Consider the following 24,885-nt stretch of genomic DNA (forward strand, 5'->3'; position numbering starts at 1 on the left):
TGGGAAAATCAAGCTTGTGCTGGATTCCAGGAGGGGCAATATCTAGAGTGCCTACGGGATGGCTTTTTAGAGCAGCTCATGGTTGAGCCCACTAAGGGATCAGCTATTCTGGATTGGGTGTTGTGTAATGAACCAGAATTGATTAAAGAGCTTAAGGTAAAAGAACCCTTAGGAGTAGTAAGCATAATATGATCAAATTCACCCTGAAATTTGAGAAGGGAAAGCTGAAGTCAGATGTATCAGTATTACGGTGGAGTAAAGGGACTTGCAGAGGATTCAGAGAGGAGTTGGCCAGAATTGATTGGAAAAGAACGCTGGCAGGAATGATGGCAGAGCAGCAATGGCTGGGATTTTGGGAATCAATTCGGAAGGTCCAGGATATATACATCTGAAAGAGGAAGAAGAATTCTAAAGGAAAGATGGCACAACCATGGCTAACAAGAGAAGTTAAAGTCAACATAAAAACCAAAGAGATGGCATATGATAGAGCAAAAATTAATTGGAAGTTAGAGGATTGGGAAACTTTCAAATACCAACAGTAGGCAACTAAAAAAGTCATTAGAAGGTAAAGATTTTTAACGAAAGTAAGCTAGCCAATAATATTAAAGAGGATATCATAAGTTTCTTCAGATACTTAAAGTGTAAAAGAGTGGACAGTGGATATCAGACTGCTGGAAAACAATGCTGGAGAGGTAATAACCGGGGGCAATGAAATGGCAGATGAACTGAGTAACTATTTTGCATCAGTCTTCACTGTGGAATATGCTAGCAATATAATGAAAGTTCCAGGTGTCAGGGGGCACTAAGTGTGTGAAGTTACCATAACTAGAGAGAAGATTCTTGGGAAACTGAAAGGTCTGAAGGTAGATAAGTCACCTGGACCAGGTGGTGTACACCCCAGAGTTCTGAAAAATGGCTGAAGAGATAGTGGAGGCATGAGTAACGAGCTTTCAAGAATCACTAGATTCTGGAATGGTTCTGGAATACTGGAAAATTGCAGATGTCACTCCACTCTTCAAGAAGGGTAAGAGGCAGAAGAAAGAAAATTATAGGCCAGTTAGGCTAACCTCAATGGTTGGGAAGACGTTGAAGTCGATTATCAGGATGAGGTCTCGGGGTACTTGGAGGCATATGATAAAATAGGCCATAGCATGGCTTCCTTAAGGGAAAATCTTGCTTGACAAATCTGTTGGAATTCTTTGAAGAATTAACAAGCAAGATAGACAAAGGAGGATCAGTTGATGTTATGTATTTTGGTTTTTCTGAAGACCTTTGACAAGGTGCCACATATGAGTCTGCCTCACAAGCTATGAGTCCATGGTATTACAGGAAAGATTCTAGCACGGGTAAGGAAGTGGCTGGTTGGCAGGAGGTAAAGAGTGGGAATAAAGGGAGCCTTTTCTGGCTGGCTGCCAATGACTAGTGGTGTTTCACAGGTGTCTGTGTTGGGACTGATTCTTTTTACATTATATGTCAATGATTTGGATGATGGAATTGTTGGCACTGTTGATGTTTGCAGATGATATGAAAATAGGTAGACAGGCAGGTGGTTTTGAGGAAGTAAAGAAGCTACAGAAGGACTTAGACAGATTAGGAGAATGGCAAAGAGATGGCAGATGAAATACAGTGTCAGGAAGTGTATGGTCATTCACTTTGGTAAAAGAAATGAAAGGGTTGACTTTTTTCTAAATGGAGAGAAAATACAAAAAACTGAGGTGCTGAGGGACTTGGGAGTCCTTGTGCAGGATTCCCTAAAGGTAATTTGCAAGTTGAGTCTGTGGTGAGGAAGGCAAATGCAATGTTAGCATTCATTTCAAGAGGAATAGAATATAAAAGCAAGGATGTAATGTTGAAACTTTATAAAGCTCTGTTGAGGCCTCTCTTGAAAGATTGTAAGCAGGTTTGAGCCCCTTATCTTAGAAAGGATGTGCTGAAACTGGAGAGAGTTCACTGGAGATTTACAAAAATGTTTCCAGGCTTGAATGGCTTGTCATATGAAGAGAGTTTGATATATCTTGGCCTGTATTCATTAGAATTCAGAAGAATGAGGGGTGACTTCATTGAAACCAATGAAATGGTGAAAGGCCTTGATAGAATGGATGTGGAGAGCGGTTTCCTGTGGTGGAAGAGTCTAAGAGCAGAGGACACAGCCTCAAAATAGAGGGTTAGCCTTTTAGAATGGAGATGAGGAGGAATTTCTTTAGCCAGACAGTGGTGAATCTGTGGCACTGTGGATCGGACAGCTGTCGAGGCCAAGTCTTTATGCATATTTAAGGCAGAGGTTGATAGATTCTTGATTGGTCAGGGCATAAAGGGTTACAGGAAGAAGTTAGGAGATTGGGGCTGAGAGGAATATTGGATCAGCCATGATCAAATTGTGAAATAGACTGGATAGACCAAATGGTCTAATTCTGTTCCGGTATCTTATGGTGTTACATATGACCTTTTTGGGAAAGCAAGGGCACATAAGGTAAGGTCAGGCTCAGCATTTGATGTGAAGTCACAGAGAGCTAGATAACTTTTTCCTAAAAGTATCCTTTATCCATAACATACACAGCAAATACAATGAAGACATGTATTTACAATGAATAATGCAATGTACTTTGCATTTGTTGTGCAATCAATTCAATAGACAATGCATCAAAGCTAGTCATTGTTTCCTCCTCTTTAAACAGTGCACCTCTGAAGTGTTTGAGAGGTTGTTAAATAGGACCCAGCTCTTCGCGCAGGACCCAGTATTGTGTTCCTCTTTTATCTACAAAGGCTTTGCAGTAGCTGCACTGAACTTGGGTTTCATCCTGCAGCAATACGCCAGTACCTTGGAATGTGCCAATCAGCAATATCCGTATGCAGACATCTCCTTACCATGGAAGACCAATACATTTTGGCAGACTAAAGGGAGCCAGCTACATTTTTTATTTAGTGTTATAAAAATATGATCATAGGCCCTTTGGCGCAACTTGTCCATGTGGATCAAGGTCTCTTCCATGACTGGTCTAATTTGCCTGCATTGGGCAAAATTCTTTAAACCTTCCCTATCCATGAACCTGTTCAAATGTCTTTCAAACTTTGTAATTGTACCCACATCTGTCACTGCCTCTGGCAGTTTGTTCCCATATACACCAACTAATGTGTGGTAAAGCCTGCCTCTCAAAATCCCTACTAAATCTTTTAAATCCATGCCCTCTCAATTTAGATTCCCATACCCTTGGAAAAAGAGTACATCCATCCATTTTATCTGTGTCCCTTGTCATTTTATAAACCTCTGTAAAGCCACCCCTTTAGTCACTTCAGCTCCAGAGGACAACCCCCTGCTCTAGTTTCTCATCCTTGTGCTCTCTCTAGCTTAACTACATCCTTCCCATAGTAGTGACCAAAACTGCACACAACTTCTAAGTGCAACCTCACCAATGTCTTGTACAGTTGTAACAAAGGTATCCCAAGGTATATTTTTATATTCATAAAAATGTATAGGAAATTAATACACAAAGTACAGTACATGTCCTCCTGTACATTAATGATGCCATCAAATTAACATATGTGTTGTGCCAACAAACCATCGCATTCTGTTTACAATGCATCAATGCCCTTTGTGTTCCCACTTCACTGAAGAAGGGCAATCATATTAATGACATGTCACATGACAGGAACCATTCAGCTCCTAGCGGGTGAAGGAGAGAAAGTGTGCTCTGGGCAAAACCCATGTTGGAAGTTTCTTGAAATAATTTTAAATCTGGCCTTTTATCAGTGGCTTGCAGCTGCATCTGGAACAGGCTCTAGAAATCCAGTTTCTTCAGAAACCCAAGCCAAGTAAGGCTGGTGCTAGAATAATGCACCTAACATTATATATTCTGTTTTGTCAGTGACTTATTGAATATAAACTTCTATGTTTTCATTAAATTGCATATAAATACATTGAAAATAGTCAAGTATTTGGGATTATTGTGGTTGGAGACAGTTCAACATTATCCAGCTTTACCCCTGTGATGTAGACCCCCTGACTCCATAAAGCAAATATTAGAAATCTGAAATGCAAACAAAATACTAAAAGCACCCAGCAGATCTGCTAATAACACACGTAATCTTTCAAGGCAAAGGTCATCACTCTAAATAAATTCTGGAATATTGAACTTGTTATCAGTACTGATGATGAAACACCAGGCTGTCCTTTAAAACTCATCAGGTACTCGAATGTTATTCCTTGACCTGGATCTGGATGTAACTCCACATCCATAACAATTTGACTGACTCTTTACCAAGCGAAGTCATTCAGTTAAGGGTTAATTAAGGATGGTCAATAAATGCTGATTGAGGTTCATTCCAAGTGATGGTGACACAGGAATCACTGCTTTGTGGATTTTGCTCAGGATGAACACTGAGATAAATGTCGACTGCTGTTGGAAGATCAAGATCAACAGCATTCTGAAAGACTCACTCTGGTTTGCCTGAAACTTTCTGGTCTTCCAATGTAACGAGCAATCAGCTTCTGACTGTAACTTTTTGTTTATCCAAAATAAACTTTATTAATGATAAAAATTATTTACAAGAATGAAACATGCAATATGTTTACTTTCTTACATTCTGAGACAATTTTATGCCATATCACCATAATATAAAAATTGCAAGCAAAGGTAGTGATGTGCTCAATACAGTGAATGATGACAGATAAAAGACATGCAATGTAATTGCTAATTTTATAATTAAAGATACTGACTTTTCCAGTTGGTTTGCATCCCTTGAATTAAAAAAGGCAATTGAATTAATGATCTATTTGTTATTGTAGTTTGTAGTGTGTCGGATTGTGAGATCAACAGTGAACGTAACTGATACTAAAAGGTCATTGGGTTGCAAACACCTGAAGGGCTATGTTACACAGTTGTATGGTTAGTAACTGCAACATTATCGCACTGTGCTTGCAGTTTTTATCTGAACAAACTGATGTGTTTTCTGTCCTCGTGAGCTGATCGAGTTACAAGGCATCAGAGAAACAGAATACACTACCAATCTAAAAAACAAAGGAACAATTCACAGTTTGAGTGTAAGTTGAATAATAGCATTTAAGGTGGATACACAGTTTTGTATTAAATATTCTACAAGAAATTCCTTGTCTAAATTAAAGTAACAGTCTTTTTTTTGGTTTGTTTTTGAGCAAATGGCACAGTGGGGAATTTGTATTACCTTTATACGTCCACAGTTTGTAACTCCAGAGTGGGTGAACCCTGGGCTTGGGGTGGTGGGGGGTGGTCATTGGACCTATTTGAGGAGAATCAGTAAATGTCTCATCATTGTTTTGTTCTCTTCCAGCTGTATGGGGACTCTCAGGCCAAACTACAACGAATCTTAAAGCTGATATCTGGTGGAGGGCTTTCCATTACTGGGTCACACATCATGTGTGGAGACTTCCTCTACAGCGGTCACACTGTTATGCTGACTATCACTTATTTGTTCATAAAGGAATGTAAGTGGTTTCCTGAATGGAGTAGTTGTTGATCTTAACTGCAAAAGTGCATGGGGGTAGATGCAGTGGTGCTTTGGCACAATATAACACACTATGGAGTGGAGGTGGGAGTGGAGGATGCTATCACGTATTTGCTGTACAAATCACTCTCTCACCTAGAGGGGGTCAGTTGTGCTGTGAGGATTACATTCCTTGACTTCTCTAGTGCCTTTAACACCATCCAGCCCAAGATCTTAAGGCACAAACTAACGGAGATGGGAGTAGACTCTCACTTGGTGGATTGGATAGTGGACTACTTGACAGATAGACCTCAGTATGTGCGGTTGGGAGACTGTAGGTCTGACACGGTGGTCAGCAGCACAGGGGCGCCGCAGGGAACCGTACTCTCTCCGGTCCTGTTCACCCTGTACACATCAGACTTCCAATATAACTCGGAGTCCTGCCATGTGCAGAAGTTCGCTGATGACACGGCCATAGTGGGGTGTGTCAGGAATGGACAGGAGGAGGAGTATAGGAAACTGATACAGGACTTTGTGATATGGTGCAACTCAAACTACCTGCGTCTCAATATCACCAAGACCAAGGGGATGGTGGTGGACTTTAGGAGATCTAGGCCTCATATGGAGCCAGTGATCATTAATGGAGAATGTGTGGAGCAGGTTAAGACCTACAAGTATCTGGGAGTACAGTTAGACGAGAAGCTAGACTGGACTGCCAACACAGATGCCTTGTGCAGGAAGGCACAGAGTCGACTGTACTTCCTAAGAAGGTTGGCGTCATTCAATGTCTGTAGTGGGATGCTGAAGATGTTCTATAGGTCAGTTGTGGAGAGCGCCCTCTTCTTTGTGGTGGCGTGTTGGGGAGGAAGCATTAAGAAGAGGGACGCCTCACGTCTTAATAAGCTGGTAAGGAAGGCGGGCTCTGTCGTGGGCAAAGTACTGGAGAGTTTAACATCGGTAGCTGAGCGAAGGGCGCTGAGTAGGCTACGGTCAATTATGGATAACTCTGAACATCCTCTACATAGCACCATCCAGAGACAGAGAAGCAGTTTCAGCGACAGGTTACTATTGATGCAATGCTCCTCAGACAGGATGAAGAGGTCAATACTCCCCAATGCCATTAGGCTTCACAATTCTACCGCCAGGACTTAAGAACTTTTTAAAAGCTATTATTAATGCTTTTTGAGATAGTGATTTAGATGCATATCATATTTTTTACTGAGTTAAGTATTGTATGTAATTAGTTTTGCTACAACAAGTGTATGGGACATTGGAAAAAAGTTGAATTTCCCCATGGGGATGAATAAAGTATCTATCTATCTATCTATCTATCTATAGTGAAACAGCATATATTCCTGTGTATCTGACTTTTCACGTGAATCATTATTCGTGAATCATAACTAGTCAGGAGTCAAAAAGCAGAGATCAAGTACTGTCCAAGAAAGGATTCTTCAGAGACCTTGCTAGATGCTTTAAGGGTTAGAGCTAGAGTCACAAGGGCAAATCATCTGCTAGAAATGCTTCTACCAGATTTCCTCCTCCTAGGATGTCCAAAACTGCTATCTCCCTTCCTAACTATATTTACAGTAACCCAGCAATTAAATAATTGTGCAAATAATTGAAATGGCACAACCTCAGAATAGAGGGACGTCCATTTAGAAAAAAGGCATGTCTCCATTTAGAGCAGAAATGAGGAGGAATTTCTTTATCTGGGGGATAATGCATCTGTGAAATGCATTACCACAGTCAGCTGTAAGGCCATGTTATTGGGTATATTTAAAGCAGAGGTTGATAAGTTCTTGATTAGTCATGGCATCAAAGGTTATGGGGAGAAGGCAGGAGAATTGGGTTGAGAAGGATAATAAATTAGCCATGGTGAAATGGCAAAACAAATTCGATGGGCCAAATGACCTAATTCTGGTCCATGTTTTTTTATGGTCAAATGTCCTGATACAAAATTTCAAGTCAAGTTTTTTGTCACATGCACAAGTAAGGTGAGGGAGAGATACAATGAAAAACTTGCTTATAACAACTATAATGGTAAAAAATAAAAATAAACCTTATTCAGAGGTGAAATATCTTTATTTGAGATTGACAGATTACAGTAATCTGAATTGAGCATCTAATTCTACAGGCAAACACGAGGAAATCTGCAGATGCTGGAAATTCAAGCAACACACACAAAATGCTGGTGGAATGCAGCAGGCCAGGCTGAAACGTTGACAGTGCTTCTCCCTATAGATGCTACCTGGCCTGCTGCGTTCCACCAGCATTTTGTGTGTGTTGATCTAATTCTACATTACTCTTCCCTTTCTTTCTACCTGTCTGTGATATGAACTGAACCTTTCACGTTTGTAACATTCGGGGAGTCAATCTGACAATTCACATGAGGCAAGATTTCCAGTGACTGTAGGCCACTCATCCCTATAACAACTCCTGTCGTAGTGGCCCATCACCTGATATCTAACAACTGCTTAGTTCAACATTCCTGTTTACAGTGTGTACTGTGCAAAGAGTTAGTCATAGAGAAGTACAGCACAGAAACAGGTTCTTCAGCCCATCTGCTCCATGCTGAAACCATTTACACTGCCAACTCCCATTGACCTGCACCACAACCATGGCCCTCCATACTCCTACCTCTTTTAAATGTTGAAATTGAGGTCACGTGCACCACTTGTGCTGCCAGCACATTTCACACTCTCACGACCCTCTGAGTGAAGAAGTTTGCCTTGTGTTCCCCTTAAACCTTTCACCTTTCACCCTTAACCCATGGCCTCTGGTTGTAGTCCCACCCAACCTCAGTGGAAAAAGCCTGCTTGCATTTACTCAATCTTTTTTGTCTGATATCCATCCAGTCAGTGAATTCAAGATCAATAGGTCCTGAAGATGAATACCTGGCTTAAGAATGGATAATTTGAAGGTACTGGGGGTTTACATAGATAATTAATATGTCATTAACATTACCATAACTGCCGTGTATATAAAGTACACACTTTATATACAAGGCTTACTGCATACTCTAGTTAACCTCACTCACATTGATTGGACATGTGCCATCCTATCGGAACAACATTTCCACTCAGAAGTTGTTCTGAAGCTTTTGGCCATTCACCTCATATGAAATAAAGGAAAATGGAAGACTATGTGTGAGGGAACTGTTAAATTGACCTTGGAATAGTTTAAAAGGTTAGCACAACATCGTGGGCCAAAGGGCCTTACTCTTTTGTACTATTCTATGTTTGGTACAGTTTAGATGCTTTTTCAGATATTGCTGATGGAAATCAAGACCAGTACTTAGTTGAAATGTCAGAGGGCTTTCCTTATCGTTCACCTCCATTCCTGCGATTGCATTTGCCCAGGTATAGTATTGAATAATATGAATGAATTCAACAGCAAATCAGTTGGCTGCAGATTGGCAGACACAAGAGACTAATGAAAATACAGAGCAACACAGAAAATGCTGGAGGAACTAAGCTGTATGGCAGCATCTAAGGAGTGAAATGGATGGTCAACATTTAGGGTTGAGGCCTTTCACTAGCACTTTCTGTATGACTGCACATTGGCAAGCAAGTTGCACCCTGCTTTGCTTTCTTTTTGCAAACTTTATATACAGTAGGCTCTGTGAAGTTATGGGTTTAACTCACTGCTCTACATAGTGGAAGAGGTTTTTTTTGCAGCCAGTTACAAGAACATAAGGGTTTTATTAAGTTCCTCAATGTATTGTAGAACATTTTGTGATTTGTCAGAAGACTATTTCCATATCCTGTTATTTTCCAGACGGTATGCTGAACATCTATTCCACCACACCCAGTCCCGCAGAGAAAGCTAAGTTCTGATGTGCAACAGCTGCATTTATTTGATATGTATCTAAACACCAGGGTGTAGCATTAATCCAAGATTTCCTTGCTTAAAACCAATTGTTCTTAAACTTGAGATAAATCTGAAACATGAAGAACATACCAGCCATTTTCTGCTATTCTACTCCCACACAATTAAAAATAACATTTATTACAGACAAATAATGCGAACATCTTGCTAATACATATTCCGTACTTTGGGTTTGACAATAAATTCCAAGTCACTCACGTGCTTCCCTGTTCCAACTCTGTGGTGCAGATGCTGAAATTTAATGATGTGGTTATACAGCTTTCAGCAACACAGGCATTGCCCAATTGGTAAACATTAATTTGTAAGATCTGAAGCATGAGGCTGTGAAAATAGCATTGCTGTAAGATCTGACTGTCTTCACTGGTATTTTTACTTTCTAAAATCAACCATCAACAGAACACCCCCAGATCTGATTTATCCCTTGTTATCCCTGGGGAGATGAGGCTGTCTCTGGTTCAAATTGACTACACACAATTCAGTACAGTTTGTGACTGGGAGGCTTAAGACTCTGATACAATGGGTAGATAGAAGTGTTTATCACTGCTCATCAATACTTTTCCATGCACTCCAACCTTATTTTTGTCTTTTATTGTAAAGTTGCAATGGAGATGACCCCCATACAAATACATCAAACTATAGTTACCAAAAGTAGCAACTGCTGTTTTGCATGTGTAAGATTTTAGCTTTATAATTATTTACTGGACTAATCCAATCATTGATATGGACTTTGGAAATTAAATAACAGGTGAAAATTAATGCACAAGGAGATCTACAAATAGAGCAGTGCACATGTGGAATTAGCTGCTATCAGAAGTGGTAGAAGCAGGTTCAGTTGTAACATCTAAGATAAGTTTGGATAGGTAAATGGATGGGAGGGGTATGGCGAGAAGTGGTCTGGTTGCAGTTAGCCGGACCAGGCAGAAGCACAGGTCCGCATGAACTAGATGGGCTGAAGAGCCTGCTTTTGTGCCATAGTATTCTATGACTCTTTAACACCAAAAAATAAGGTATTAATAAGTTGAAAATCTATGAATGGCACTGTGACCAATTTTTCACAAGTTCCCTCTCATTGGGACTTCTATGTGCCGATGAAGGAAACTTTCCTGAACACATTTGACAAACTCTATCCCATCTAGTCCTTTTACAGTGTGGGAGTCCAGTCAATATATGGAAAACTAAAATCAATGACCATAATAACCTTATGTTTCTTGTACAGTCTGCAATCTCTTTACAAATTTGTTCCTCTGAATTCCTAGGACTGTTGGGTGGTCTGTAATATAGCCCCATTAATGTGGTCATAACATTCTTATTTCTCAATTCCACCCATAATGCCTCACTAATAAGTCCTGTCCTTCCTGTAATCAAGTCTCACTAATGGCTACAACGTCATAATTCCAAGTGTTGATCCATGCCCTGAGCTCTTCTGCCTTTCCTACAATACTTCTTGCATTGAAATATACGCAACTCGGGTCACTCGTCATACCATTCTCAACTTTTTAATTCCTGACTTAGTCTGAGGTCTCACCAAATCTGCCTCCACAACCTCTCCACTAACTGTCTGACACTCTGCTTCCCATCCTCCTGCAACTCTAGTTCAAACCCCACCATACAGCATTTACAAACTTTCCCACTAGGATATTATTCATCCTCCAGTTCAGGTGCAAACTGTCCCTTCTGTAAAGGGCCCAGCTTCCCTGGAAGAGAGCCCAATGATCCAAAAATGTTATTCCTACGCCAACTCATTAGTCATGTGTTAAACTGTATAATCTTTCTATTTCTGGTCTCACTAACACGTGGCACAGATAGCAATCCTGAGATCACAACCTGGAGGTCCTGCCCTTTCACTTAGCACTAATACCTTGAACTCCTTATGCAGAACCTTGTCACTCTTCCTACCCATGTCATTGGTACCTACATAGACCATGACTTCTGGCTGTTCACCCTCTCATTTAAGAATGCTGAAGACTCAATTCGAGATGTCCTGGGCCCTGGCACCAAGAGGCAACATACTATCTGGGAATTTCGTTTTCACCCTCAGAACCTCTTGTCCGTTCCCCTATCAGCACAGTGTGCCTCTTCTCCCCCCCTTCCCTTCTGAGTCACAGAGGCAGACTTGGTGCCAGAAACCGAGCCGGGTGATTTTCCTTTGGTAGGTCATTCTCTTTCTCCCCCCACCCTACCCTCCACCAACAGTATCCAAAGTGGTATACCTGTTGTTCAGGGGGATAGCCACAGGGGTACTCTGCACTGGCTGCTTAACCCCTTTCCCCTGCCCGACTGACATCCAGTTTCCTGTGTCCTGCACCCTGGGTGTAACTACCTCTCTATATGTCCTATCTATCACCCCTTCAGCCTCCTGAATGATCTGGCATTCATCCAGTCCAACTCCAACTACAATTGTTGTAGTCATCAGGAATGCTGGAGGTCTCCCTGCCTTTCCACAAGCTGCAAGAAGAGCATTCCACTATCATGCTTGTCATCGCTACTGTCCTAGCTGAGCACATAGAAAGAAGGGAAGGGAAAAAAAAACTTAACCTAGAGCTTTTCTTTGCTTTCTCTGACTGAAGCCTCGAAGAGCTAAAGCCTCAATATCACCACCCTGACTCTGTCCACTCGATCAATGTCCACTGTGATGATGGCTGCTGCACTTGCCCTTGCTTTCCTTTTATTTGCTCTTGCTAATCAATCACAAATGCAGATTGGTTGCAGGTCAAAGGTCTATTACCCTGCTGCAACCCGCTGCTCCCATTTTCTACTTAGGCAGTGGATCTGAGTGAAATCCCCTCCTCTCAAACTTCCAATGTCTAGATTGTTTGCTGGTCAAAGCTCTATTATCTGTTTGTTTGTTGGTTTTGTTTGTGCCTTTAAGGCTGGTTAATACACTTTCACGTCTGACTAAGTGCCTGGGCTAGTGAGAATTTGGATAAAGATAGTACAGCATTAAATCAGGGAGGCTAACTTTTGTTTCTCGTTTTTCTCAACCAGAGCTAATAAATTCTGCAATATTCTGCGAGCTTTCAGAAGCATCAGCACACATATAACAATACTTTAATGCTCTAAAAACCAGCATGAGTGAATTTCTAGAATTTCTTATAAAATTTAACTTTAAAACAACTTACAAGGCAGTGAACACTCCCACCCCCACCACCACCACCATTGGACAGAATAGTGAGGTTCGATGCTGTTTTCTTCAGTATAGAGTAATTAAATTGGAAAGCTACTAACTTCACCTGAGCCCATTCATTAATTGATAGTAGGACAGGTTAAAATGTTCCTCAGTCAGTCAAGTAGTGCAGATGGCAAGTCTGTACAGATGTTAGTATACTTTTACAGATGTATTTTTAAACTTTTCTCTTAAGTTTTTCTTTTAATCTTTTTTAGAGATGTAATAAGAAGAAGCTTTAGTCGTCACTACCTATGCAAGAGTTGATAAAAACTAATTAAGAATGAACATGGAAACAGGAGTTAGAGGGGACCAATTGCCCTTTGAGTATGCTCCTGTATTCATCATAACGACATTTTCCTTCACTATCCACAACAAACTTGGTTCCCTTAAATATCCAGAGATCTTCCAGTTACTATTTTGAATGAACTCATCGACCATCCACAGTTCTCCAGTCTAGAGAACTTCAAACGTCTGTCATCCACTGTGTAAAGAAATTTGACCTCAATTTGGACATGACATCATTCTGAGACTATGACCCTTGGTTTCACACTTCTCAGCCAGAGGAAATATTGTCTTCGTCCCCAGCCTGTTGAGCCCAAGATTTTATATATTTCAACGAGTTCCCCAATCATTCCTCTAAGCTCAAGGGGATGGAGGCTGAGTCTTGGTTTCCTCACTGTCAAATATGCTATCCCTGGAACCAGTTTAGTGATCCTCTGCACTCACAGTAGTGTCTACAGCATATTCTTTTCTTCCAGTTAAGGAGACCAAAACTGCAGCAAGATATTTTTACTCCTAGTTTCAAATCCTCTCTGAATAAAGACCAACATACCAATTGCCTTCCTAATCGCATGCTATATCTGCATGGTGTTTTCAGTGACGTCAGAATCAGAGTTAGTTTTATTACCACAGACATACGTAATGCTGTGAAATTTGTTGTTTTGTGGCAGCAGTACAGAGTGCAATCACTTTCTTTAAATACTGTAAGTTACAATAAGAAATATAGAAGTCTAAATAAGTAGTGCACAAAGTGAGCAAACAGTGTGTTGGTGTTCATGGACTGCAAGAAATCTGATCATGGAAGGGAAGAAATTATTCCTAAGATGTTAAGTTTGTGTCTTCATGCTCCTGTACCTCCTTCCTTATAGTAGTAATGTGAAGAGGGCGTGTCACAGATAGTGAGGGTTTTTAATGATGGATGCTTCCTTCCTGAGGCATTGCCTTTTGAAGATGGCCTCTATGGTGGGGAGACTAATATCCGTGATGGAGCTGGCTGAGCTTACAACCTTCTGCTGCTTTTTCAGATCCTTTGCATTGGTGTCTCCATGCCAGACAGTAATGCTCTCCGTGTACATCTATGGGAATTTGCTGGTCTTTCATTTTTGTCTGATAACCAGTTCTCAGTCATGGTCAAAATATGCTCCACAACTCTGTGAACCCTAACCCTGTTCACAGGATTGCATGCACGTGCAGAGCCTATAATATTTTAGTGGGTAAAAGGCAAAATAAAACATTCAGATAGTGAAGGTAAAATACTAGCTGGTGTGTGTGTTTTTTTTCTGTGTAGTTAGAGTGGTTCAGGATCTAACAGCTGTTGCTTTTGCTTTCCACAGATTCGCCACGTCGGTCGTGGTGGTATTCATGGTATCTGTGGATCTGCTGGCTTCTCAGTGCAGTTGGAATTATGTGCATCCTAATAGCCCATGAACATTACAGTGTGGATGTTTTAGTGGCCTATTACATTACAACAAGACTCTTCTGGTGGTACCATACAATGGCCAATATTCCAGTAAGTTTCTGGTGGATCATGGAAGCACACTTTGAAAGCTATACTCAAACAACATGCTTTCAAGAAAAACAAGAAAGAAACATGAGGACTCTTTTCTTCCCATTCCAATCTACCGTACCTCTCTCATTCTCTGTCATACTTTATGTTCCCTCCCAGACTGACATTTTTTTCAGGCAACATCAGCCTTATTTTCCTCACATAAATCGCCAGAAAATGCTATCAACGTAGCATTACAGCAAACTTCAGCTCATGTGATTGTCCACATTACTGATCTGAAAAATGACATTCTCATTTACCCACAGAAAAAAACAGATTTTACAACAAAAACAAAAGTAATTTTGTTTTTACAGAACTAATGTTTGACAAGATTTTTTCTGTGATACTTGCAATTGAGTATCTTAATCTTTATGAGGTTTTCACATAAAACAACAGAGTGAACAAAATCACCATTTTAAAGCCATTGGAAGCTCGTAACATAACTTCCAGGCCATTGTGCTTTTAAAATTAGTCTTGAATCTTAGATTAAGGAGAATTTATATTGCTAAATATACACTTGTTTTTATTTTACTATTTTTTCCAAATTCTAACCAGTTGTGTGTTTCAATGTGATAATTGTATTGTACCTCCTAAAACAAGTTCTTTTTTTTCTCTCAACAGACCTTGAAAACCCCATCACAGTCCAATCAATTTTCCCATGTCTGGTGGTTCCAGGTTTTCCTTTTCCTGGAGAAGAATGTGCACACTTCAGTTCCTTGCTCCTACGTGTGGCCTCTCTCGTGGCCTCCAGGCTGCCTGAGGTTGCCGTGTTGGAGATATTCGAGGGTTCAGAAATTGTGAAGAGCTCACATGGACCGAGTATTGTTTCCTACTCTGCATGCATCAGAAGAAAATAAAGATTATCTTTGTAGTTTACATTCAGTTCCATCTAATTAACTAAATATTTTTCCCTACAATCTGAATATAAGCTTAAGAAATCTAAGGTAAGTGGGGAACTGATGTTTTGCTAGTCCTGTTGGCCTGTCTAATATACATTTAGCTTCAGCCTTAACGTCCACAAGGCTGGAATTTAGGTAATTACTTGAATCATTCCTGATGTGTTACTCATATATATATGAATCAGAAGGTAGGATCTAGAACTACATCTTGTCTGTGATCTAGGAAACAGAGACTCAGATTTACTGCAAATGTAGTCCTACCATAGTAGGTCATGGCACTTGAAAGAAGGTAGGAGTACTAGCTATCCTACTGATTATATTTTAACAAATCTATGCAACCGATTATTTTGCACATTGTTTGAGACAAAACTGTGAACTTTGAAACACCAGCATACCTGTACCATCTCTACAAAAATTAGGATTCCATCATAGCTGATTAGTAGCTTCAATGCTTGTAGCACATGCCAAAAACTTTGACCAAAAATAACAGAATGAGGGGACTCCTGGGAAATCTTTCTCATTTCACTCTGAAAATGTAACACCTTGCAGCAAGGAAAATGAAGTCTGTGGGCTCCTCCCAGCAGAACAATTTACATGTAAATTGCACCACGGAAGTTTTCAGTTCAGAGGAAGGAAACACAATTGACTTTACTACCACTGAGTGAGGAAAACGTGATGCCAGCAAGCAGATTCCTGATGCTTTTTGAGGACTGCAAGAGTACACTAGCAAATACTGAACAGGCCTGTGATATGTTTGCCAGTCCATTTGCTTTTAAATGCTAGCTAGTCAGATTTATAGCTGAAGTAAGCATTGGACTGTGCTGCTTCAGGCCTGCCGGTGGACTGCTATCTTAATATGGAATCAATGCTTTCATTTGGGAGATGAAACTGTGGGAACTGTTGGGTGTGAAGAAGTGTTCTTAGTTCAATGGAGGTTAATTCAATCTGCAGTGATTTTTTAAGCAATCACCATGCTGCTGAAAATGAAGTTCAGAAGTAATCCTTAAGTTAATATTCAACATTTCAATCCTGAGAGAATTGCAATTTTTTTTTATTTTTGGAGTTTATTATCTAGTGACCAGGAAATTTTGAGAAGTATTTTTATGTTTGTCTGGAATATTTGTAGTCTTTCTTTTATCAGCTAAATTCCATTCACTAAACTTTTGATTTGGTATAACTTGTTTTAACCCAAAACACTTCGCAGAGTCAAAGTAAAATGTGTGTATATTATTTACATTTTTAGCAACAGGGAACAAACACTTTGGATCCATTACAAAAATTCAGTATTGCAAATATTTTGAATCTACATAGAATCATTTAACTGAATCAATTCATTATCATATTACCAAAATATTCATCCACATGGCCTTTTTTTTGAAGTATAGTTCATCCATGCCAAATCGTACTGGTGTCAAATCTGTCAGATGTGCTTACAAAGGAAATCCTTGTCACAGGTTCAGTACCCCTTTTCCGAAATGCTTGAGGTTGGAAGATTTTCAGATTTTGGAATATATAACGAGGTAGCTTGGGCTCACCGTCATTTCTGTCTCTGAATTTATGTGCTAATGGTAAGCAGTCTTCTTCTTACACTTGTTCATCATACATACAGTTGCAGCCATTCAGTGTATTAGGTTTTCATCAGCAATTATCTTGGCAAGCTCATCAATGATTTTTTTTCTGCTACATGATCAGCAGTTGCTTTATCACCACAATTCTTTAAAACATTTAATGTCTTGCCTTTTCTTAAATTTCTTCAGACCAGCCTACTGAATATTCACAATTAGCTTCAATTTTCAGTTTGTCCTGCTAGATCTTTGCTTGTTTTATGATCAGCATACCACTAAGCAGCATATGCTCACTTTGTAACTAATGATTCCACTCTTGCAATTTATAATTGAGATCTTAATTTTTTTGCTTTATGCAGTTTTTTTTGTTTTTCATTAATTTCTGTTCTTTGCATATGTGAAGTCACTTCTCAGAAATGTCTGTGATGTGCACATCACCTCACAACTTTCGCTGTGTTTTGTGGAATTTGCCATTTGTGACGTGATTTGGACTTTGGAATTTCGGGTAAGGGGTACTCGACCTGTACAATGTAAAATAAACCTTCTTGTTGACCTCTGAGTCAGAAGCAACCATTTTTGTATGTGGAGGTGGTGGAAGGGTTGGTCCTCAGAATGGAGAGGGGGCAGTTGTTTCATGGGCCCGCCCAGTCACTCAACCCAGTCACTCAAGTGAAGGACATGAGGGAACTCACTCCCTCTGCATCTTGTCTCTTTATTTCCCCCGAAGTAACAGATACACAGCAGTATTCTGTTGGGAAAACCCACTCCAGGAACTGATAAAACAACATTTTGTTTATCCTTAATGCTGCATTTCCTGTGGGAGAATCTTATAGTGATCTTCTGTCAATTTATGCATCCATTCTTCTGAGCCCATCAGTCCTACTGGGGCATAGGTCACTGATAGCAGCTTGTCAGAGTCCTCTGTCTTGGGCCAGTCTTTCAAACTGTCCTCAGATGTAGACAATCTTCGAAGATCCTTTCTCTCCTAGTGATGAGATGTTTAGAGTTTCCGTCAGCGTTTCTGTATCACTGGTTTTTAAAATAGGATGGGGTTGCTAGCCCGATGCCTAAAGATCTTCCTTACACTGCCAGGTTTGGGACTGTCCGTGCCAGAATTCTGCATCCATGGAGATTAAAAAATAATAAGCTGCTAGAGGAACTCAACAACTCAGACGGCATCAGTTTAATGCTTAAGGTCAAGACCCATCAGAGTCCTCTGCAGATGAAGGGTTTTGACTCAAAGCATCAACTGTCTATTTCCCTCCACAGATCTGCTAATCCACTGAGTTCATCCAGCAGCTTGGTAGTATTTATTCCAGGTTCCAGCATCTGCTGTCTCTTGTATGCCTATTTGCCCCAGTGTTAATCTGTTGGAAATACACTTACTGGCACGTCTCAGTTAACCTTTATTTAATTGATTGGAAAAGACCTTTAGTTTGTAGCATTTCATCCTGCTGCAGTGATGAGGAAAGAACTGACTTGAGTCACTACACCCACCGACCAGTTTAAACTCTAAGCCATCATGAAAAAAGGAAAACTTAACATTACAGACAGTTCCCTTTTAAATAAGGAAAAGTTAAAGAGACACATTTCCTATGTTAAAGAATGCAGATAATCTGGGTGCCTTTGAGACTTGATTTGAAACTTCTTAAAGATTTCACTTTCTATCACTACACCTAAGTGTTGTCCAGAAACCTTTGCAAATCTAAATTCAAATTTTATAAATAATTGAAGAAATCTGCAAAGTTTTATTGTGGATACAATCATTAGTATTTTGTGTTATTCAAGTATGCTGCTTTTGTATTTGAATAATCTTTTAAAATAATCTCATGCCTTGTATTTTAGCCCTAATTTTGTATATACAAACAGTAAAAAGATGTATTTCTATGGATATGTGACACACACTGTTGCAATGATTACATTTAATTAGAGTTAAATATTTGATTATTAAAAATGTATTTTTCCTGTTAATTGTTACTTATGCCTAATTATTTGAACATATTTTTTGTCATTCCATGTTTCTTCCCTCCTTCGTTAGCAGGAGAAAAATTACTGGTCACTTTCCAGTACTTCATCTATGTGACCTAATCAGTAAAAAATTGGTTAGCTATTTTCTTTTTGATGTTTTCAAAGATCTACAGTCACTGCAGAAGTATTCATTTACGCCCTAATGTAGCAAAGTTGTGGAATGCTAGGAGTCAAGTCAAATCAACTAATTTATTATCATTTAACTATATAGATGAATATAATGCATTTAACCATATGGTGTTTATAGAAACAAGACAACATTTCTCTGAATCAGGGTGTGCAGCACATAACACACATAACACATCATAGCTTATGAAATAAGGATAAAGTCTACAGATGAATCACACATAAATACCAAACTAAAGTTCATTAATATTAAGTATTGTAAGGTATGGAATAGATTAACAGTGACACTTCGAATATGATGTGGCAGGGAGTTCAGAAGCCTAATGGCCTGGGGGAAGAAACTATTTACCATTCCAACCATTCTTGTTTTTATTCATCGTCATCTCCTGCCTGATGGTAGAAAGTCAAAGAGGGTGTTGGATGGAAAGGTGGGGTTCATATTAATACTAAGGGCCCTGCATATGCAGCACTCCTGATAGGTGTAACCAGTGGACGATAGGGAGACGCCTATGATCCTCTTGGCTGTTCTCACAGTCCTTCACAGGGACTTCTGGTCTGATGCTCGACTGCTCTCACACCAGATGGAGATGCAACTTGTCAGAATACTCTCAGTGGTGCTCCTTTTAAATGCAGTTATGATGGGGGGTGGGTGAGTCTTGCTTGCCTCAACCTTCATAGGAAGTGGAGGTGCTACTGCGCCTTGTTCAAAGAAGTGATAATCAGGAATCCGGGGATGTGAACTCCCAGGAACTTGGTGCAGTTAACTGTCTCTACGAAGGAGTCATGTATTTGCAAAGAGAGATGGTTTTTCTGCACCTTCCTGAAGTCCACAATGATTTCCTTTGCCTTCTCCAACATTCAGGCTTAAGTTGGTTCTTCTCACACCAATCCACCAGATTCTCCACTTCCTCTCTATACTCCATCCTGTCATCGTTCTTGATACGGCCAACCACTGTTGTGCCATCTGCAAACTTGATGACATGGCTGGATCCTGCGACACAGACGTGACGGTAGTGTGAACAGCAGTGGGCTGAGCACGCGGAGTTGGGAAGCACACGTGCTCAGCAAAATAGGATGAGAGACATTGCTGCCCATGCTGACTGTCTTTGGCCTTACTATCAAGAAGATCAGTATCCAATTGCAGAGGGAGTTGTTGAGACCAGGGAGGACAGTTATCCCACCAGTTTCTGGGGTATAAAGGCGTTGAATGCTGAAGTGAAGTCTATAAACAGCAGTATGGCATATGAGACCCCACTTTCTAGGTGGGACAGGACAGAGTGGACGGCGGAGGCTACAGCATTATCAGTGGATCAATTTGAGTAATAAGCAAGCCCAATGTAGCCAGGAGAAAAGCTTTAATTTGCTCCATGACCAGCTGCTCAAAGCATTTCAGAATGGCTGATGTTAATGCCACTGGACAATAGTCATTTAGGCAGGTTACTGTTACCACCTTTGGCACTGGAATGATGGTTGCCATCTTGAAAACTGAGGGGACAATGGATTGTTCCAGAGAGCCGTTGAATATATTTATCAGCACCTCCGTCAGCTGGGCAGTGCAGTCTTTCAGAACCTGACCAGGTATATTATCAGGCCCCACAGCTTTGATGGGTTACTCTGGCCAGGGTCGTCTTCACCTCAGCTTCAGCCAGACGGAGTGTCTGCTCCCCTGGGACTCACCAACCCAGGAGTGCTAGCACCATTAGTTATAATTAATTCCAAGCAGACATGCATCAAACCTGAAATAAACCTGCATGATTTAAGTGTGGGATTGTTATCATATACTTAATAGCATTTATCTTTGTGATTTTTTGGATTGCCTACATGAAAATCCATCAAGATCTTTGAATTTTCAATACATTTATGAAGGCTAAAGATTTTTGTTTACAATCGTGCAAAAGGTAGAGTCACTGCCTCAGAGCACCAGAGACCGAGATTCAATCCTGACTTATGGTGCTGTCTGTGTGGAGTTTGCATACTCTCTCTGTGATTGCATCGGTGTCTTCCTGGTCCTTCTGGTTTCCAAAGATGTAGGTTGGTAGCTTATTTAGCCACCGTAAGTTACCCTAAACATGGGAATGAGTTATAGAATCTGGGATGAATGGTTAAAAATGGGGAGAAAATAAAAATAAGATTAAAGAAGGTTTAGTGTAAATGGATGGTCAATGGTTAGAATGGACTCGATCCAAATGGCCGGTGACTGCGCCATATCACTCCACCGAATGTACTATATATTCTTGCACTTAAAAGTCATTGGATTTCATTGCCACATAATTAGGAATCATTTGGAAACACCAAGACTGAGAATATAATACAGTGGATTCTGGTTAATTGGGACACATTGGGACCAGTACAATTTGGCCCAATTAAGCAACTGTCCCAATTAGGCGAAGTTTCATGTAAATAGTTTAAAGAGTATAAAAAAGACAAACAACTGTTTAACTGAATAACAACTTAAGTATTTATGTGAAATACAGAATAGATTAGAACACTTCTAAAACTATTACAGTACTATAAAATATGTATTAATACCTAATAGTTATCGACAGAGGAATTTATTCATTGTTAGCAGACGTGTTCTTTTGATTGACTATAAACGAACAAAATCAATGCAGATAGTCAATTGCCTTCAAACAATTCTTTTGACAATTATATCCTTTAAATCTTCATTTTAATTGTAACAGTAAAGATGATTGTCAATACATTTAAATTCTTTGTTGTCCCTAACTTGCTGAAGTAGTGAAATTGATTCATTTTCACTTCTGGCCACTTCTGGTATCTCCATGCCTGAAACGGTGACCCAATTAACCAGGATCCACAGAATGTAAAAAAGGCAGTGCATAAAGTTAATTGGTTAATATTGACAGATTACCACAGAGGACTAAACAGTAAAAGACATTTCCCTTGAGCTTAATGTGAGGAAGTGAAAGAACTAATTCATATCCTGTTCAGAATCAGAATTGGGTTTATTATCACTGACATATAGTGTGGAATTTGTTGTTGAGCAGCAGTAGTATGGTGCAACACATAAAATTAATTTAAATTTTGAGCATAGTGCAAACCATTTGCCTTGGTAGTATAATCCTTAATAACATCACTTAATAAAAAGTGATCATGCAGTCATAATTTATAAATCCCACTTTCACCTAACATAAGGAAAATAATACAAGTAGTATTCAGTATTTAAGATATCTTAAAGTATTTTACCTTAATGTTTTGAATATTATTATGTTATTACATTGCTAAATTTAGTGGTTTGTATGCAGCAAGTTCTCAAACACAGTAGTGAGAATGATTCAGCCAGCCCCATTGCCTTTCAAATAGTAGAAATATACGCTCAACAGCAGCTTCATTAGGTACACCTATACACCTGATCATTAATGCAAGTATCTAATCATCCAATCATGTGGCAGCAGTTCAATGCATAAAAGCATGCAGACATGGTCAAGAGGCTCAAGGCTCAATTGTTGTTCAGAACAAACAACAGAATGGGGAAGAAATGTAATCTAAGTGAATTTGACCGTGGAAAGATTATTGGTGTCAGATTGAGTATCTCAGGAAGTGCTGATCTCCTGGGATTTTTATGCGCTACTGTCTCTTGAGTTTACAGAGAATGGTGTGAAAAACATAAAACATCCGATGACCAGCAGTTCTGTGGGCAAAGAGTTCCTTGTTATGAGAGAGATCAGAGGAGAATGGCCAAACTAGTTCGAGCTGACAGGAAGGCAGCAGTAACTCAAGAAACCATGCATTACGACAGTGGAGTGCAGAAGAGCACCTCTGAACACACAACACATCAAACCTTAAAGTGGATGGGCTACAGCAACAGAAGACCACAAACATACATTCAATGGCTACTCTATTAGGTAAAGGGGGTACCTAATAAAGTGGCCACTGAGTGTATTTTAAAAAAAACCTCAAAGGGACAGACAGGGCCACATTTTAATATCTCACCTGAAAGATAAACTGTCCCCCAGTGTTGAATTATATTTCCAGCTTAAAGTATTTATTAACTTAAAACGTTTTTTCTCCCCTCGGACTGCATTAGATCAGTCAATCATCTCCCTAATCTCTACCCTCATTGGTTAAGAGCAAGCATTCACGATGCAGGTTGCATGAATGTAACACGCAATTGCTCTATTTCTCTTTTTCCTAAAGAGCGAGTACAGTATTTACCCCCCCCCCCCCCACTGCACTTCCACAGTAGCTCGCTAGTAGTCAACAATGATGCCTGCTCTCTGATCTTATATGTAAGTCTGTTAACGTAAGTCTGTTCACATAAAGTTAGGCACGTCTTTCCCATATTGTTGTTGCTGCTAATAATGGTGGAATCATTGTCATTTGGTAAAGATGGAAAGCAGGCTGTCAAACAGGAATCCAGACAGAAGACTTATAAGAGAAGAAAGTTGTTAGCGTAAGGGCCAGTTTGACATCTAAAGTACTTTTGTGTGGAGGTAATTTTGCTCAGAGACAAAGTAAGACATGTGAGTCATAATAAGAGACATAATAACTTTGCATTAACTTTAAATGAGCACAGCAAAATATACCATCAGCAGCTTCTAATTTCCAGTACTATTTTTTTCTCTATTTTAGGAACTGAGTTTCTGTATCAACAACTACTTCAGAAACTAGAAAGGCTACTGCAAAGTGTTTTTGGATTTCTTAAAAGAATGGAAACTTAAAGTAGCCTCCTCTATTGACAGGAATTTCATTGTCCAATAAATAGCCTAATTGTCCAGCTTCATAAATGGGACGCAGCAATTTGATAAAGAGCCATACACCACCTCAGCAACATTGTTTCACCTGACACAGGCATGGAAAAAATGTTGGCTAATCCTCATTTCTGCCCTACCTACGTGAAAACATTCATTTAATTTAGGATATGCTTCTACACCCATTGCCAGTCCTGTAATTACTTCCTTCTGAAAGTGGGTTTTGTTTTCACTTATTGATTCAGACAGAGTAGCACAGAAGAGAAATTGTATCTCTTGTATACAATTGACTGATAATAAAATGGTCCTAGTTCAGGAAAAAAATATCCTGCACCAAAAGTCCTCCTGTAAAATATCCATTTTAAAACTAGGTCAAAAATGTTTCTGTCAAGTAGGATGCCACTTTAAAACAATGACATAGCCCTCTGTTAAAATGGGTCTGTACTGGACATCTATATAATAGATGATGCCTCAAGAAGGTGACATCTATCATTAAAAATCCCCACCATTCGTGCCATGACTCTTTTCACTGCTACCATCAACAAGAGGCAGAGATACTTGAAGTCCCATTCTACCAGGTTCAGAAACAGGTACTTTCCTATAGTTATCTGATTCTGTGCAACTGGGTGTTGCACTTTCTAACCAACAGAGCTCAGATAGTCAGGATACACAACTGCTACTCCCTCCCCATCATCCGCAACACGGTACCTCCCATGGCTGTGTGCTGAGCCCATTGCTGTACATCCTGCTCACACGTGACTGCATGGCCAAGTAATCACATTGTCAAGTTTGCTGATGACACAACAGTCAATGGGCTGATCACCAGCAATGATGAGACAGTCTACAGACAGGATGTGGGAGAGGCCAAGGCCTGGTGCTAGACAAATAACCTTTTCCTCAATGTCAACAAGACAAAGGAAGTGGTTATTGACCTCAGGAGAACCCATACCACTCACAACCCTCTTAATATTGGTGGTACAGCAGTGGAAACTATAAGCTGTAAAACTCCTGGGAGTGCAATATCTTGCACAACCTCTCATGCACCCAGAACACATAGAGGCATGGAGTCATAAAGAAGTATAGCCAAGAAACAGGACCTTTGGCCCATCTAGTCCATGCTGAAATACCTATTCTCATTCACCTGTACCGGGACCATAGCCCTCAATACCCCTACTATCCATGAACCTATCCAAACTTATCTTAAATGTTGAAATCAAGCTTG

General features: G+C 39.9%; 1 protein-coding gene across 4 annotated transcripts in view; it reads left to right on the forward strand.

Moving 5' to 3' along the window:
• Nucleotides 1-18,771, forward strand: part of sgms2a (sphingomyelin synthase 2a) — a 101,159-nt gene extending 82,388 nt beyond the window's left edge. For all 4 annotated transcript variants that reach the window (XM_073042502.1, XM_073042501.1, XM_073042504.1 and 1 more), the window contains 3 exons: nt 5,305-5,458; nt 14,125-14,300; nt 14,958-18,771. In XM_073042502.1, the coding sequence (XP_072898603.1) occupies nt 5,305-5,458; nt 14,125-14,300; nt 14,958-15,137 (510 nt within the window). In that variant the 3' untranslated portion in view covers nt 15,138-18,771. The remainder of the gene's footprint in view (nt 1-5,304; nt 5,459-14,124; nt 14,301-14,957) is intronic.
• Nucleotides 18,772-24,885: the final 6,114 nt, after the last annotated feature.

The sequence above is a fragment of the Hemitrygon akajei genome, chromosome 4 (genome assembly GCF_048418815.1).
Source record: "Hemitrygon akajei chromosome 4, sHemAka1.3, whole genome shotgun sequence".
Lineage (NCBI taxonomy): Eukaryota > Metazoa > Chordata > Chondrichthyes > Myliobatiformes > Dasyatidae > Hemitrygon > Hemitrygon akajei.